General features: G+C 38.0%; 1 protein-coding gene across 2 annotated transcripts in view; it reads right to left on the minus strand.

The window, feature by feature from the left end:
• The window catches only part of tnr (tenascin R (restrictin, janusin)), a 164,007-nt gene that overhangs the window by 38,823 nt on the left and 110,201 nt on the right, over positions 1 to 14,983 (minus strand). For both annotated transcript variants that reach the window (XR_007926226.1, XM_051870686.1), the window contains exons 6-10: positions 13,176 to 13,439; positions 9,351 to 9,466; positions 5,914 to 6,064; positions 975 to 1,244; positions 601 to 786 (exon numbers count right to left, since the gene is read on the minus strand). Coding sequence is in view for 1 of the 2 variants with exons in the window: in XM_051870686.1 (XP_051726646.1) it covers positions 601 to 786; positions 975 to 1,244; positions 5,914 to 6,064; positions 9,351 to 9,466; positions 13,176 to 13,439 (987 nt within the window). In the remaining variant the exon portion in view is untranslated. The remainder of the gene's footprint in view (positions 1 to 600; positions 787 to 974; positions 1,245 to 5,913; positions 6,065 to 9,350; positions 9,467 to 13,175; positions 13,440 to 14,983) is intronic.

Consider the following 14,983-nt stretch of genomic DNA (forward strand, 5'->3'; position numbering starts at 1 on the left):
TGTAAATTTTAAATGAATTTTATTGGAAAAAAAGAAGACATTTTTGCCTTTATTCAGATTCAGTACAGTTGGACAGGGGACAGGAAACAAATTGGGAGTCCATGCTGCCCATGAGGCTATCGGCCTCAACAATTTTATTATAAATAAAACCATTTTGAATTGTTATATATATATATATATATATATATATATATATAGTCAAACCAAAATTTATTCAGACACCTTGAACATTTCATTCATCAATACAGTTTATTCACTATAGTTTAAAAAAATGGTAATAAAATATGACAAGGTCTCAGAGTTAAACTGTGTCAGAAAAAAATTATCTTAATTATGTCAGATAACACTTAAGAAAACATTGTCAGGTCAAAGTGTCTGAATAATTTTTGGGTATAATATGTCACAGTTTACTTTATTTTGCTATCCTCACTTACATAAATGAACTATAGTGTCCTGCACCCACTAGTAAAAATATATCAAAAATGTCTGAATAATTTTTGGTTTCACTGTATACATATATATATATATATATATATATATATATATATATATATATATTCCAGTAGTATGGAATAAAGGAAAAGGTTAGGTTTGAGCTACCATTGAGAGTAGTTTTGGTGGTGGTGCCATCGTTGCGCGGGACAATGACTTTGTCATACTGATCGCCAGCCAGAGTGCTGTAGACCACACTGTAGCCTTCTACATCTGCCTCACTATTGTCCCATTCCAGCTCCAGGCTAGTGGACGTTTTTGACAGCACTCTCAGGTTCTTTGGTGCATCAATTTCTGAGAAAAATGATATAATCGATAATGAACTGGTCACAAAATGGATATCATGCTCTGTTATCATGTTGCATTTTTTGAATCGAATACAAATGTTTACTTCTGTTAAGCAGACCTACTTCACTTAAAGATCTTTAATCTTTAAACTCTGAAGAAAGTTGATTTACACAGTCAGAACTGCTTTCTTTCACCTGTCGTGAACTCTGTGGAAATGGCTCCACTCTCAGTGCCATTCCGGACTCCACAAACTGATACTTCATACGTGGATCCAGGCCTCAGTACTTGGAGGGAGTATTGGCTCAGAGTGGGCTGCAGGCGAAAGGTGGTCTTTGGTCCGTCCACCCCTACCAGCCCGTACCGCAATATAATCTGGTCCACTTTAGCCTTGGGTGGGCTCCACTCCACAAAGGCAACCGTGTCTGAGACATCTCGTACAATAAGCTGTGTTGGGCCATCGATTACTGAAGAAAAAACATAAGACAACATCAATGAAATGAGAAAAGTCTTCAATCATGAGTCAGTGGACACCGGGGAGCCTGTAAATGCACGGCAGGGGGTCCATTGAGAAGACATAGAAAACTCCTGACATTTTAAACTCTTTTAATAAAAAAAAAAACTAATGATCTGATACACATTATGATCTAAATGTAAGTAGTTACTATAAAGTGATATTGAAAAAAAAAATTCTAGCAAAGGATAAAGATTCTTGAATCTGTAAAGGTTTAAAACCCTTGTGCAACAACAAGGAAAGAACATGGTAAAAGTGGCATTAGAGATTTTTTTTTTTTGACATTTGAGCCTAGGGGAATTTATTTGATGATTTTAATTTAATTTCATCTGTCTGGATGATTAAATGCTGTGATGAATGAAGGGCATAAAAACATCCCTTTTTGTACCATTAAATACAAATAAAGATAAAATACAAACAAGCAAATATGTGAATTTGTTTAAAGCTTATTTTTTTTTCACACAAAAACATAGCCCTGAGCTATAGACCTAACATGGCTTATTGGATGCAGTGTCAATTTATTTATTTTATTTATTTCTTTATCACATCATTAGAATATTACCAAAGAAATGGTGCAGGGTCAAAAAGTGGTGGCAAAACTTATTTAAAAATGAGGAAGCGCAATGTTGTAGGAATGTGCAGAACCTGATAACACTGAATTTGCAAGTTAAGCTTGAACTTTAAATATACTGAAATGTGACTGTGTCTGAGATTTTAAAGGTGTAATTTATGTGGCACAAAAAGTACCAAATGAAATTGCTTTTTTTTCCCAAACAGGTTTTCCAAAAACTACCTCTTTTGCCCCCATCTATAATAGTTGCTCAGCAAAACTATAGGCTACTATAATCTATTGAAATTTTTATGATGTATGTTTCTTGCAAAAAAATACTACTTTGTCAGAAAACATGGTAAAATCAGAAGACATGGACAGCTGTCAATGGAGAAAGATGCTCTTTATGGTATTATTACAGCTAACTAGACCATGTTAAGCAGCCAAACGCTGACCTCTTTGGACAAACAGGTAGTCCAATGGCCTGCACCACTGGTTAAGTCAAAAGTTTCCATGTTGGACCACTAAAACCAAACAATCTTTAAAAACTGAGAGCCACAGTGTATACAATGAAGTCATATTAAACTTCATATTGAGAATTACACACTTCACCTTTAAGTTATCCATGTTTTCAATACAGTTAATGAGAAAGTATTTTCCAGATATTGACAGCAGGCAAACCCACACTCAAGTGACTGAACCAAGTGGCCATGCTGAGCCTCCAACAGGCTCTTTTAATAAGATGCTAACTTGTTGTGTGAATAATTAACCTGCTTCTTTATATAGGGCAACATGACCATCTGCCTCAGAAACAGGTATTGTGAAGGAAGATGAACATTCTCTGGTACTTTTGACCTCATCGCCAACTTCGCCCTCATTCTGCTATGATATGTAAAACGCTACTAATTGGACCAGGTGAGACTGCACTGAATACCACATTTCCCTTTTCAAGGACGAGTCCAAAGCATAAATCGCGCATGATGCCATTGTGACTCTCTAAAGGATATTACAACTACAAAATGTGACCCGTTAATCAAACACAAAGGTTCAGGAGGAACCCCAAGCAAATTAGGAAATTATGTCACGTCAGCTTCATGGGAATATTTACTTTAAGTTCTATGCACAGCCTATTCAATCCACAAGGGTGATTTCTTGGTTTTATTCAAGGCACACCAGCATAGTCTCATTTTTAAGTCTAGTCACACCAGAGACAAGGCAATAGATTACTGTTTATTTTTTACTGAAAATGTTGTATTTTAGCGCTTAAGCATAATTACTGTGAAGCAGCTTGCAAACTCAGGAGGAACCATGCGTGTGCTTAGCGAAAGCTCGTCGTTCCGGGCTTTCTCCGGGGATAGATAAATCTTTGCACACATAAATAATTAAATGACATCAAATTTGTCTTTCTTTATCCAATAAGGTATCCGCAGTGGACACGTGAAATATTAATGGACCCGCATGCATAATTAATGTCTCTTTAATTATGCTCGACGGTGAGGCCCGTAGAAATTAATGGCGTTTTCGCAGCAGACATGTAATTTCAATTGTCCATGAAAAGTTCAATTGAATCTAATCCTCCTGTCTGTAAGTGACAGAAGAAGAATTCTCGGGTGAAGTTTACATTAAGTGCATAATTGCTGGCAGACTCACCCATTCATCATGGTGACATTTTCCATTAGCTGAAGCATTGTGACACCTCCTTGCAGTTTATGCCTTCCCAGCCAAGTCTAGCCCCTCTCACACACCTTTTGAATGGACTATTTACACACCTTCCTTTGTGAGTGCCCTATATCACTGACTGTATGTTTTTCTGAATGTCTTGTCAGACATATTTGCAATAGTGTTACGTTCTGACAACACACTGTCAGCAGACTAACAGTAAAATGACTGTATTCATAGTATAGTTTGAAGGTGAGCCCTCTGTTCAGCCTCACTGCTGCACTAACACTGATTTCAGCACCAAGGACAGGGGAAAAAAACAACAGGACATGGCAGATGGGTGGAGGAAATCACTGCTCAAGCCACTTCCAACTTGTCAACTCCAGCTACAAAAGAGACACTAGTGACTCAGCTGGCTGAGTAACCTGAAGGGAAAAGCACTTCACAATGTTCTCTCTTTCATCTTCTCTGCACACAGAATGCAACTAAACCCCCCTGTATTGTGCATCCATCCGAGGAGCATTTGTTTGCTTTGCAAACTTTTGTCTCCATTAATGATGAAGCAACCTGTTCTGCTATTCCACACTGAGAATCTATGCTGTCTCACAAAACTTGCTTGCTTGACGAGCATACTTATTTCAGACAACTAAGGATAACAAAAGTAGTAAGAAATTAAGTAATAAGAAATTTAATTTCAATAAAATATGTACTCCATACATACACCGATCAGGCCTAACATCATGACCACCTTACTTATATTGTGTTGGTCCCCCTTGTGCAGCCAAAACAGCCCTGACCCATCAAGGCATGGACTCCACTAGACCCCTGAATGTGTGCTATGGTATCTGGCACCAAGATGTTAGCAGCAGATCCTTTAAGTCCTGTAAGTTGCGAGGTGGGACCTTCATGGATCGGACTTGTTTGTTCAGCACATCCCACAGATGCTCGATTAGATTGAGATCTGGGGAATTTGGAGGCTAAGTCAACACCTCAAACTCGTTGTTGTGCTCCTCAAACATTCCTGAACAATTTTTGCTTTGTGGCAGGGCACATTATCCTGCTGAAAGAGGCCACAGCCACCAGGGAATACTGTTTCCATGAAAGGGTGTACATGGTCTGCAACAATGCTTAGGCAGGTGGCACGCAAAGTAACATCCACATGGATGGCAGGACCCAAGGTTTCCCAGCAGAACATTGCCCAAAGCATCACACTGCCTTTGCTGGCTTGCCTTCTTCTCATAGTTCATCCTGGTGTCATGTGTTCCCCAGTTAAGCGAAGCACTCGCCAGTTCTGATGCTCACGTGCCCACTGTTAGCACTTTCGGCAGTGGACAGGGGTCAGCATGGGCACCCTGACTGGTCTGCGGCTATGCAGCCCCATACGCAACAAACTGTGATGCACTGTGTATTCTGACAACTTTCTATCAGAACCAGCATTAACTTCTTGAGCAATTTGAGCTACAGAAGCTCATCTGTTCGATCGGACCACACGGGCCAGCTTTTGCTCCCCACGTGCATCAATGAGCCTTGGATGCCCATGACCCAGTTCACCACTGTTCCTACCTTGGACCCACTTTTGTCAGATACTCACCACTGCAGACTGGGAACACCCCACAAGAGCTGCAGCTTTGGAGATGTTCTGACCCAGTCGTCTAGCCATCACAATTTGGCTCTTGTCAAACTCGCTCAAATCCTTACACTTGCCCATTTTTCCTGCTTCTAACACATCAACTTTGAGGACAAAATGTTCACTTGCTGCCTAATATATCCCACCCACTAACAGGTGCCGTGATGAAGAGATAATCAGTGTTATTCACTTCACCTGTCAGTGGTCATAATGTTATGCCTGATCGGTGTACAAACAAAGTGGACAAGAAGTGTCCAGTGTTGATTCCTCAATTTCATGTTGGAACACGGTGGAACATTTAACGACTGATGACAAACCTTGTTCCTAGATAATTAATTACAACAAGAATGCATTAGTTTTATCACTGTGGAGCCATGCAAATGTTCTTCCTCAGAAACAATTACTGTACAAAGTGCTTTAGTCGCACTATGAAATCTTAGAACTTATTGACGATTTGCAATATAATGACATTGTAGGTGAAAAGAGAAATCGCATGTATTGGGATGATGAACCAAACACTCTAGGTAGATCATTCAAAATCAAAGATATATACAGAAAGTTCAAGAAAAAAAAAACACAAAACTATCGAGTTATTGGAGAATGAAACAGTGAGGCGTGGGTGTTTCTATAGATCGGCTGGTAGAGCATGGTGCTAACAATGCCAAGGTCATGGATTTGATTCTCAGGGAACACACATACACTAAGCATATAACCTGTGCACTTCAAATCCCTTGGAATAAAACTCTGCCAAATGCATAAATGTAGTATAATTAGTGGGAGGCGTACGTGTGATAACGGTTGCAGTAACAGGCAGGCTCCTGCCTTGGTCTTTCAAGGCCACCAGGTTGACAGTGTATTCTTCTCCAGGCTTCAGCCCTGTTTGGTGGAACGACGTGATGGTACTGGGTAGTTGTGCTGTCATCCCGCCATCATTGTCCTTTGACGTGCAAAAGACACAAACACACACAGAAATATCACATTTCACAATTCTGGCATCAAAGTGCAGGCAGGCATGCAGGAACAAACAGTACATCGAGATTGTTTTCAGAAGGCAGTCGGCTGTGTAAAAAAAAAAAAAAAAGATGCTGCTGAAATTTCAGTGGAGATGCGTTTCGCCAGATGTTTGATGTATTGAATCAAGTCTTGTTTTTTTCCCCCAACTTGCTTAGGCAGAGAACTTTGTGAGTTGCATCGTACCCCACAAGACATCAGCTAACCTCCCCTGGAAGCTTATGAAATCAAGCAATATCAAAGTGCTTGAGGGTTTCAGAAGATGTGACTGTTCTAAAATGCATGTTCTTTGCCATTGACTCTGTGAACGCACACTTGTCTCTGCCCTCGCATCCATTACAATATTGTGGAAAATCAGAATGGCTCTTACGCTTTGTAGGATTAAATCCACAGAGGATGGGACTTCCACTTCTAATATGATTTCCCCAGTGGTGTGCTGGAGTTGGCACGGTACTCATAGCAAACCCTCTTACCGATGGAAGATTGAAGTGCACCATGATAACCACCCCCCACACACACACCCAAACATCAGCTTCTTTGTATTCACGTCCTATTCTCCGGAAAGAGGCTTTTGACTTTGTTTCCAAGGTATTTTCTTCTTTCATTCCAAAAATGAAGGATTTATGAGACTCATGAACCACCCAGAGCTCACTTTGCCAGGGCATAGGCTATGGATTTAGCTGAAAGCTAAGGCTACATTCACACTGCAAAGCCTTCTTTGAGCCTTAGTGCTCAATTCTGATTTATTTCTCAGATCCAGTTTCTTTGTGTGGCTGTTCACATTATCATTCTGTTCATCATTCGAGTGTGAACTGGTCATGGACTCACGGATAAACATGGAGGCTACTGAAGCCAGCATTTACATGTATATTTATAAGTTAATGTGCCACACATGTCAGGGAAGTTTGTGTAGAAGCGATAAAGAGAACACACAAAAGAATGAGGAGAAAGAGAGAAAAGTGTTCTCATAAAGTTTTGCTCGTATAGAGCTGTCATCGTAATTCTTATAAGCATAACAGCTCACTGTCCCTCCAGTGATTAACTTTGACCAAAAAACTACCGGTATGTAAAATCTTTGGAGTGACTCAGTCAGCAGAACTGTGACGCATGTTGATCTAGAGTGATGTAAAATAGTGTTGTCAAAAATATTGATATTTTGATATGTATCGATACTGAAATATCTGAAACGGTTCTAATACTTCTTCTCTGCAGTATCGATACACCGATACCAGCTGCACGTTCTTGTTCTCTTCTTTCCGAAGGCAAACTGACACACACCCGCCTCCTCGTCTCATTCGCTCCGGCAGTCCGTTTGAAAAACGATTGTTTTGTGCATAGTTTTACTCATTCCCGCAGGTTTTGCGCTCAAACCAAAACTACTGATATATATAAGTGGCGCGCACATAAAGCCGTCACTCAAACAGCGCGCGAGTACCAAATTGACTTCTTTTTTATGGCTTATTGTGCTTAAAAGGTCAAATACATACAAAGTTATGTCAAAATGCCCCTTTTGCTGAGTATTCAGGTGAATACAGTCAGTTTTGGAACGTAAATAGTTGAGAAAACGTATGTTGTGTAACAGTATGTAGGATCCGTGTGTATACTCTTAAAGTGACAGAAGCCTAATAAACCTGCTGCTGTCTGTAATGTTAACAAAAGAATAAAAGACAAAGAGAAAATCACTCGCTGCTCTTGACTGAATCATTTTGTAACTTTTAATTATAATCTGTATATATTTATTATAATGAAGACTATTCAGTGTTATTTAACATTTGATTACTTTAATTTCTGTAGCATTTCTTACCTGAATACTGTTAGACAAACCTGAAAAAGTTAAAGCAATGTTTATTTCATTTGTCTCTTTATTCTATTGTATTTATTTGTGCTATCGTTTGCAATTTGTTTATTTTTTCTTATTTTATTACTGACTGTTTACCTGTCTTTTTAAAAAAAAATTTTTATAGTAAATTTAGGTCAATGATTCAAATAAAGCCTCCCTGTGCTGCGTGTAAGCTACTGCAACAAAATTACCTAAATTATCAAATAAATGACGAGATAACAAATTGGCAATCTGTATGGCGGTATATATGGCAGTTTTCTGCGTGGTATCGAAAATGGTATCGAATATCGATATTTGTCAAGGTATCATATCGAAATTGGAAATTCCAGTATCGTGACAACACTAATGTAAATGTCACATGAATTCCGATATGACTTCAGAGTGAGGTCGCACTGCAAATCATCAGACCAGTATGTGATTTAGGACCACATATGGAAGTCCATCCATCCATCCATCCATCCAATGGTAAAAAAAGCAAGCCACTTCCAGCCAATTTTGCCTGCAGTCTGAATGTAGCTCAAGACAGTGGGATAAGACCCAGCACAGGACAGAAAACTGCACTCTCAAGGGTCCCTAAGTAGTGCGCCTATTATTTGCTGCTGGCTGAAGGAAATCCTTTGTGTGAACCATTTAAGTAAACCATAATCCCCACTTTACTGCTATCCATTACACTCAAGCACACCTCTGATATGTCAGATCTTTTTGTTGGAGGGAAACATGATGTTCACAAATTCAATGGCTGGTCTTAATAGTCACGCTACAACTAAACAAAATACCTCAGGGGCTCTGTTGCATATTTGCTATTATACATAGGGAGAGATGTTTCACCCCGATGTGAAATGACAGGTATGTTGCACAGGAAACATGCTGTTTTGCATACGCCGATGTCTCCCACTGCTATTTCATAATGAGACACCAAGCACAAGCTCCACATTTTGTTGGCATGCAGGAGCTGGACGTTTTTCTTCTTCCTCTGAGGGTGCAGTATGCACACGCTGAAAATGTTTTGTCCTTTCTCCAGATGGAACATTTGAAAGGGGATTAGTGTGAACATCTCTGCCTGGATGTATTGTGTTCCTGCCATGATGCAAAATAATTCTTTTTCAAACACGGACAGATTGACATTTATCACACTGAGAGGCACCTGTCAGAAACCGAATCATCTTTGGCTTAAAAAAAAGCATTAATATATCAGCTGTTCACAGATGGCTGTCAAAACCTTACATTGCAGTTTCCTTGTTTACTGTTGTTGAATACAATGCGGTGGATGGTCCACAAATGCTACAAGATTCCAGAACCTCTGTGTTGTTACGCCAAGAGCTACAGCAGGGGCAGAATCAAATGAAGTGTGACCTTCTAAGGAAAGCCTTACCTTGGGAATGAAGCTTATTTCCCAACCATCAAACAAGTAGTCTAAGGGTTGCCACTGAACCTCCACGGATGTCTCCATGATGGATTTGAAGAGTAAACCGTCTGGATTCGAGAGATCTAAAAGGTACAGATTGATGCATTATTGGCCTCCGTCCTGTGTGTGTTCAATAAATCAACATTTTTCTCAGCCAAGGCAGATCTTTACTCTCAGCTTTTAGCTCTGTAAAAAGGGAGCAATGAGAGCAGATACAGAGAGGTTTACTTTGCGGATAAATTCAGGATTTATTTTATTTTTCTCAGTTATTTTCAATATGGAATGTGTCTTTAATCAGTTTACATTTATTTTATAACACATGAAGTCGGGAAATCCAAATAATAGAAGTCAGGAAATAGTATTACAGTAATTTCACAGTACACAAAAGTGAACCTTCAGCCTTTTCAGTGTCTATAATAGTAAGAGCCTCCAGAGGATTTGAAAATAATTTCAAGGAAACAGTAATAAAACACTATCTCTGCCGGGAGCGTTTTGCTTATTCCATGTATATGATGACATACAAAGGTTTGTAAGTAAGCGATAATGTACAGTCATACAATAAGTTGCTAAATAAACTTTAACAGTAGTCAGCAGCCACGGTCGCTCTCCTTGTCACTGATATACCTACACTACCTTTCAAAAGTTTGGGGTCAGTAATATATTTTTTAAAAGTTTTTTTTGGGGTGTACTAGAATATGCTGTCATGCTTGATTGTTCAAAAAACACATTCGTTTTCACAAATTTTACATTATTACAGCTCATCTCTCCCCAGTCTGGCTCGAACGCGCCGTTTAGTTCCCATTAGCGTGTGTTTGTGAAATGTCACGGCCCTTATCATAACAGCGAGCTCTTCTCAGATGTAAATTTTAAGGATGCTGTCAATTTCAAACCAATTCAAGCCTGATTCAGAGTTTAGAATGTTAACAAACAAGAGGATCGCGCAGAAGGGATTTCATGCACAGACTTTGCAAGCACGGATTTCACAGGACATTTCAGAGTGGTATGCTTTTTTTTTAGATACATTTTAGATAATGTTATACAGCATTTAATCATGATATTTGTCGGAAAACTAGTAATTGATCACAAAACCATGGTTAATTTTCCTAAGGGGCAGTGAACAGCCTTACAAAAGCGAGAACATACAAAAGCTACAGTAAACACTACATCAACCCTAATGTTGGCTAGCAGGTGAGCTAAATTTACATTGAACCAACAACATAAAACCTATATTTGGAACAAGTTGTGATCCACTGACAACAGATTGTCCCGACAAAGTGGGAACTGCTCCATTTCAGGAAAAGCTTTTGTGCATAGCCTGCGTTGTATCCTCTTAGGTCCTGGAAGCTTTTTTGCATATTCCATGGGCGGGATTATTTAAATGAGTAACATTGTGACTTCACAAAACCCAGAAAAAATGAGTCGTTCGTTGTAGTACTTGGAAAGTGGATTCTGTTAAATAAAATATCTCCCTTTGGAGTGGACTTTCAGCTTTGTAACCTTGCAGATCTTTTTTATGCTCAAACTAGGGATGCGCCGATCCGATACTCAGATCGGGTATCGGCTCCGATACTGCCATTTTTGCCGGATTGGGTATCGGTCAGAAGGGACCTATTCAAATCCAATATTATGTGTGTACTATTCTGGGTTATTGTTAAGCCCCACAAAAGGCACAAAAACATTAAAAAGCACCATAAAGTTTCCGTGCAAGTGCTCTGAAGCCATTCCATAGTTTATTATTAAAAGAGTTTCCTTTCTATTGTCTATCTGGTCAAGGTTTATAGAGATTTTAAGAATTACTAATTAGTAATTAATGTGAGGTACAGACGAATATTTAAAGTTCACGTAAATACCTCCCTCTGCTGCGGCTGTCAGTCATTTTCCATCTGCATTCAAACTGCGTGTCGCGTTCGGTTACGACAGTCAACACAATGAAACTCTCTCCAAGATGATTCAATGTTTCTATTATTAGACTTGAACTGTAGACAAAGGTCTATGGTTTTACATAAAGGACTTTCTTGTTGAAGTTTATCGCGGTTTCTAAATCATTTTACTTTCTACCGGGTGTCTGTTAGATCAAAACACTGGAGTAGAGAGCACTATGAATTGTTCTTCACGCGCACAGTAACTGAAATTTGAAACTGTTAAAAGAAAATACTCAATAAACTATTGCATAGATATACCGGTAATACGCATCAATATGTCTTCTCTTTGTGCTTTGAACTTTAAAATGCGGAGCGCTGCCGCTGCGCACTGTGACTCATGTTTTGCTTCAAGCGCATCATTCTGCACACGGGATGCGCATAAACGCTCTCATATTATAATACTTTTGCGCAATGAAAGATTGTTAATAGCCTTTTTTGTTTTGTCCTATCTATCATATGTTGCTGCCTCATTAAATAAACCGCTATAATTTTAAAAGAAATGTCTTTTAATTTTATATTTATATATAAATATATTTACTTTATGTCATGTATGACTAGAACACTCATGAAAAACAAGTCTTGAGTCATGGATGAAGGAGTCAGCTGGACTGATGCCTTGCACAAAAGAATGATCCCAGCCTCTTCCACACATAGAGTTTATTAGGTAATTCAGCATTTTTTTTTTTTTATTATTATTACTTGAATATCGGATCAGTACTGGCCAATATTGAATCCCAGCCCAGGTATCAGTATCGGAGGCAAAAAATGCAGATCGGAGCATCCCTAGCTCAAACAGCAACATTACACACTAACTAAAATTGAAAAAGTGAAAAGCATAATAGGGCCCCTTTTAATAAAATAAATAAATAATGTTATTCAGCAAGGATGTATTTAATTGATCAAAAGTGACAGGAAAAACATTTAAAATGTTGCAAAAGAATTTCATTCAAATATATGCTGTTGAACTTTCTATTAATCAAAGAATACTGGAAAAAATGTATCCACAACATATTAACTAGCATAACCATTTTCAACATCGACTGGAATAAATTATAAAACAAATTAAACTATAAAACTTAAACTAGTTATTTTAAATTGTATCAACCCTTCCTTTTTCTCTCATTCATTCCTTTTTTGCAATGTTTCCCTATTAATAATTGCACTGGATTTTAGCTATCGCAAGCATATAATTCAGTTGCAGAAAATTTGCAACAATGTTCAACATTAGTCTCATCTTTGTTAGATTATAGAAATTATGGCTCCACTAGGTGAATATCTCAGAAGTATAAGCCAGATCATGATGCCAGCCAGATGCCACATGCAAATAGCAATTTCTTTCAAATTCATTAAGTTCCGATTATCTTAATTATCATCTCTGAATTACCTGCGAAAATGTACGAAACAGAAGGCCAGTCAGTGGTGCTTAGTGTTTGTCTGCAGAATGCCCAACTGGCTTTTCGCAAATAATGGAATATTTGTTATGATGTGTTCTATTCTAGGCTGAGGCGTTTTGCTCAAGGCTGACAGGCAGTGACTGTATACGAAAGGCCCTCTAGCATTTTGCCAATCTGGCACTGCTACTCACCAGGTGGTGGGTGTCTAATCATATCCTGTTGGCAAAGACAGCCAGTTGTTCCTCTGAAGAAGTAACATGAGGTATGTGTGTGTGCAAATGGGATTGTGAAGGAGTGTGTAATCTCTCATCCAGGTCTATTAAACCTGGGTCATGCTTGGGTAACAATGATGCACTTACAATGAAAATGTCACATTCAAGATATATGCAAAATACCTCAGACATTTTAAAGCCTTATCAGACCAAAACACTGATGTTATTTGAATAAAAGAGCTCTCAGGAGAGAAGTGCACTCACAGGTGGAGGCTAAGGTGTTCATAGGGGCACTGATGATATTGTCGATCACTGCGTACACGTTGATGTTGTATTCCAGACCCGGCTCCAACCCTTTGATGGTGGTGTTGGTAACGTTTCCTGGGACTCTGATCTCTAGTTGGACTCCACCAGGGGTTGTAGGGGCGTAAGTGATGAGATAGTCTGTCAGGAACACTGGCCCCTCCCACTGCAGATCAATGGCGTTCTCTGACACTCCCTGAACTTGCAGATTCATAGGAGGTGATACTGTGTAAAAAGGGCAAATGCATCATATGAATATGAATCATTCTGATCAAAAAGCAATCATTCTTAGGAGACTGTTTGGAAAATGTATTTTTTATGTGATCTGAGGTGAATCATACTGGAAGCATTTACCTATATATATATATATATATATATATATATCATCTTTGTTAGATTATAATATATACAGTACCGGCCAAAAGTTTGGACACATTACTATTTTTAATGTTTTTGAAAGAAGTCTCTTATGCTCATCAAGCCTGCATTTATTTGATCAAATATACAGAAAAAAACAGTAATATTGTGACATATTAATACAATTTAAAATAATGTTTTTCTATTTTAATATACTTTTTTAATATAATATATTTTAATATAACTTATTTCTGGTTACTGGTTCTGCTTAATTTTCATCAGCCATTACTCCAGTCTTCAGTGTCACATGATCCTTCAGAAATCATTCTAATATGATGATTTATTATCAAAGTTAGAAACAGTTGTGCTGCTTAATTTTTTTTATAACCTGTGATACTTTTTTCAGGATTCTTTGATGAATAAAAAGTTAAAAAGAACAGCAATTATTTAAAATAGAAATCTTTTGTAAGAATATACACTACTGTTCAAAAGTTTGGTTAAAAAACATTAAAATTAATACTTTTATTCAGAAAGGATGTGTTAAATTGATAAAAAGTGATAGTAAGGACTCATATTGTTAGAAAAGATTTCTATTTTTAATAAATGCTGTTCTTTTTTAATATTTTATTCATCATTGAATCCTGAAAAAAGAATCACAGGTTCCAAAAAAATATTGGAACACAACTGTTTTCAACACTGATAATAACTGAGTATCAAATAATCATATTAGAATGATTTCTGAAGGATCATGTGACACTGAAGACTGGAGTAATGACTGATAAAAAATCATCTTTGATCACAGGAATAAATTATATTTTAAAGTATATTAAAATAGAAAACCATTATTTTAAATTGTAATAATAATAATAATAATAATAATAATAATAATGTGTATAATCGCAGCTAGTATTGTTATGTAGTTATGTATCAGCAGTATTATCTGACATTGATGTTCCAGGATGTAATGAACTTGAAAAGTTTGAAAATGTAGCTAATTATAAAAAGAGTTTGGAGGATCCCACTTGGGCTACCCATGAGACTAAGAAGCATCCCAGGTCCACAGAACACACGAGACTTCCTCTTGATACTGGGCTCATAGGAGTAGCTATAAGTGGCCCCTAAGGAATTACTAAGGACTTGAAGAAGCAATTCAGCTCCTTCCACACGAACAGGACAGGCTGGTGTTCCTTCTGTTCCCCCTCTACAACAGACCCCTCAAAACAGAGAAAAAAAAAAGTCCCAGGGTGCGTACTTAGCAAAATTTATCACTCTAGCATCTGTGCTTTTCACCCATATCGAGCTGCCAAGCTCAACTTTTTATTTTTAAGGAGGGAAAAGAAGCCAGGAAGCGAAGCAGATACAGTCTTAGACAAAAAGGGAACAATGGTCTGTCTAAATAGAAGTCTCCGCAC

The sequence above is a fragment of the Ctenopharyngodon idella genome, chromosome 2 (genome assembly GCF_019924925.1).
Source record: "Ctenopharyngodon idella isolate HZGC_01 chromosome 2, HZGC01, whole genome shotgun sequence".
Taxonomy (NCBI): domain Eukaryota; kingdom Metazoa; phylum Chordata; class Actinopteri; order Cypriniformes; family Xenocyprididae; genus Ctenopharyngodon; species Ctenopharyngodon idella.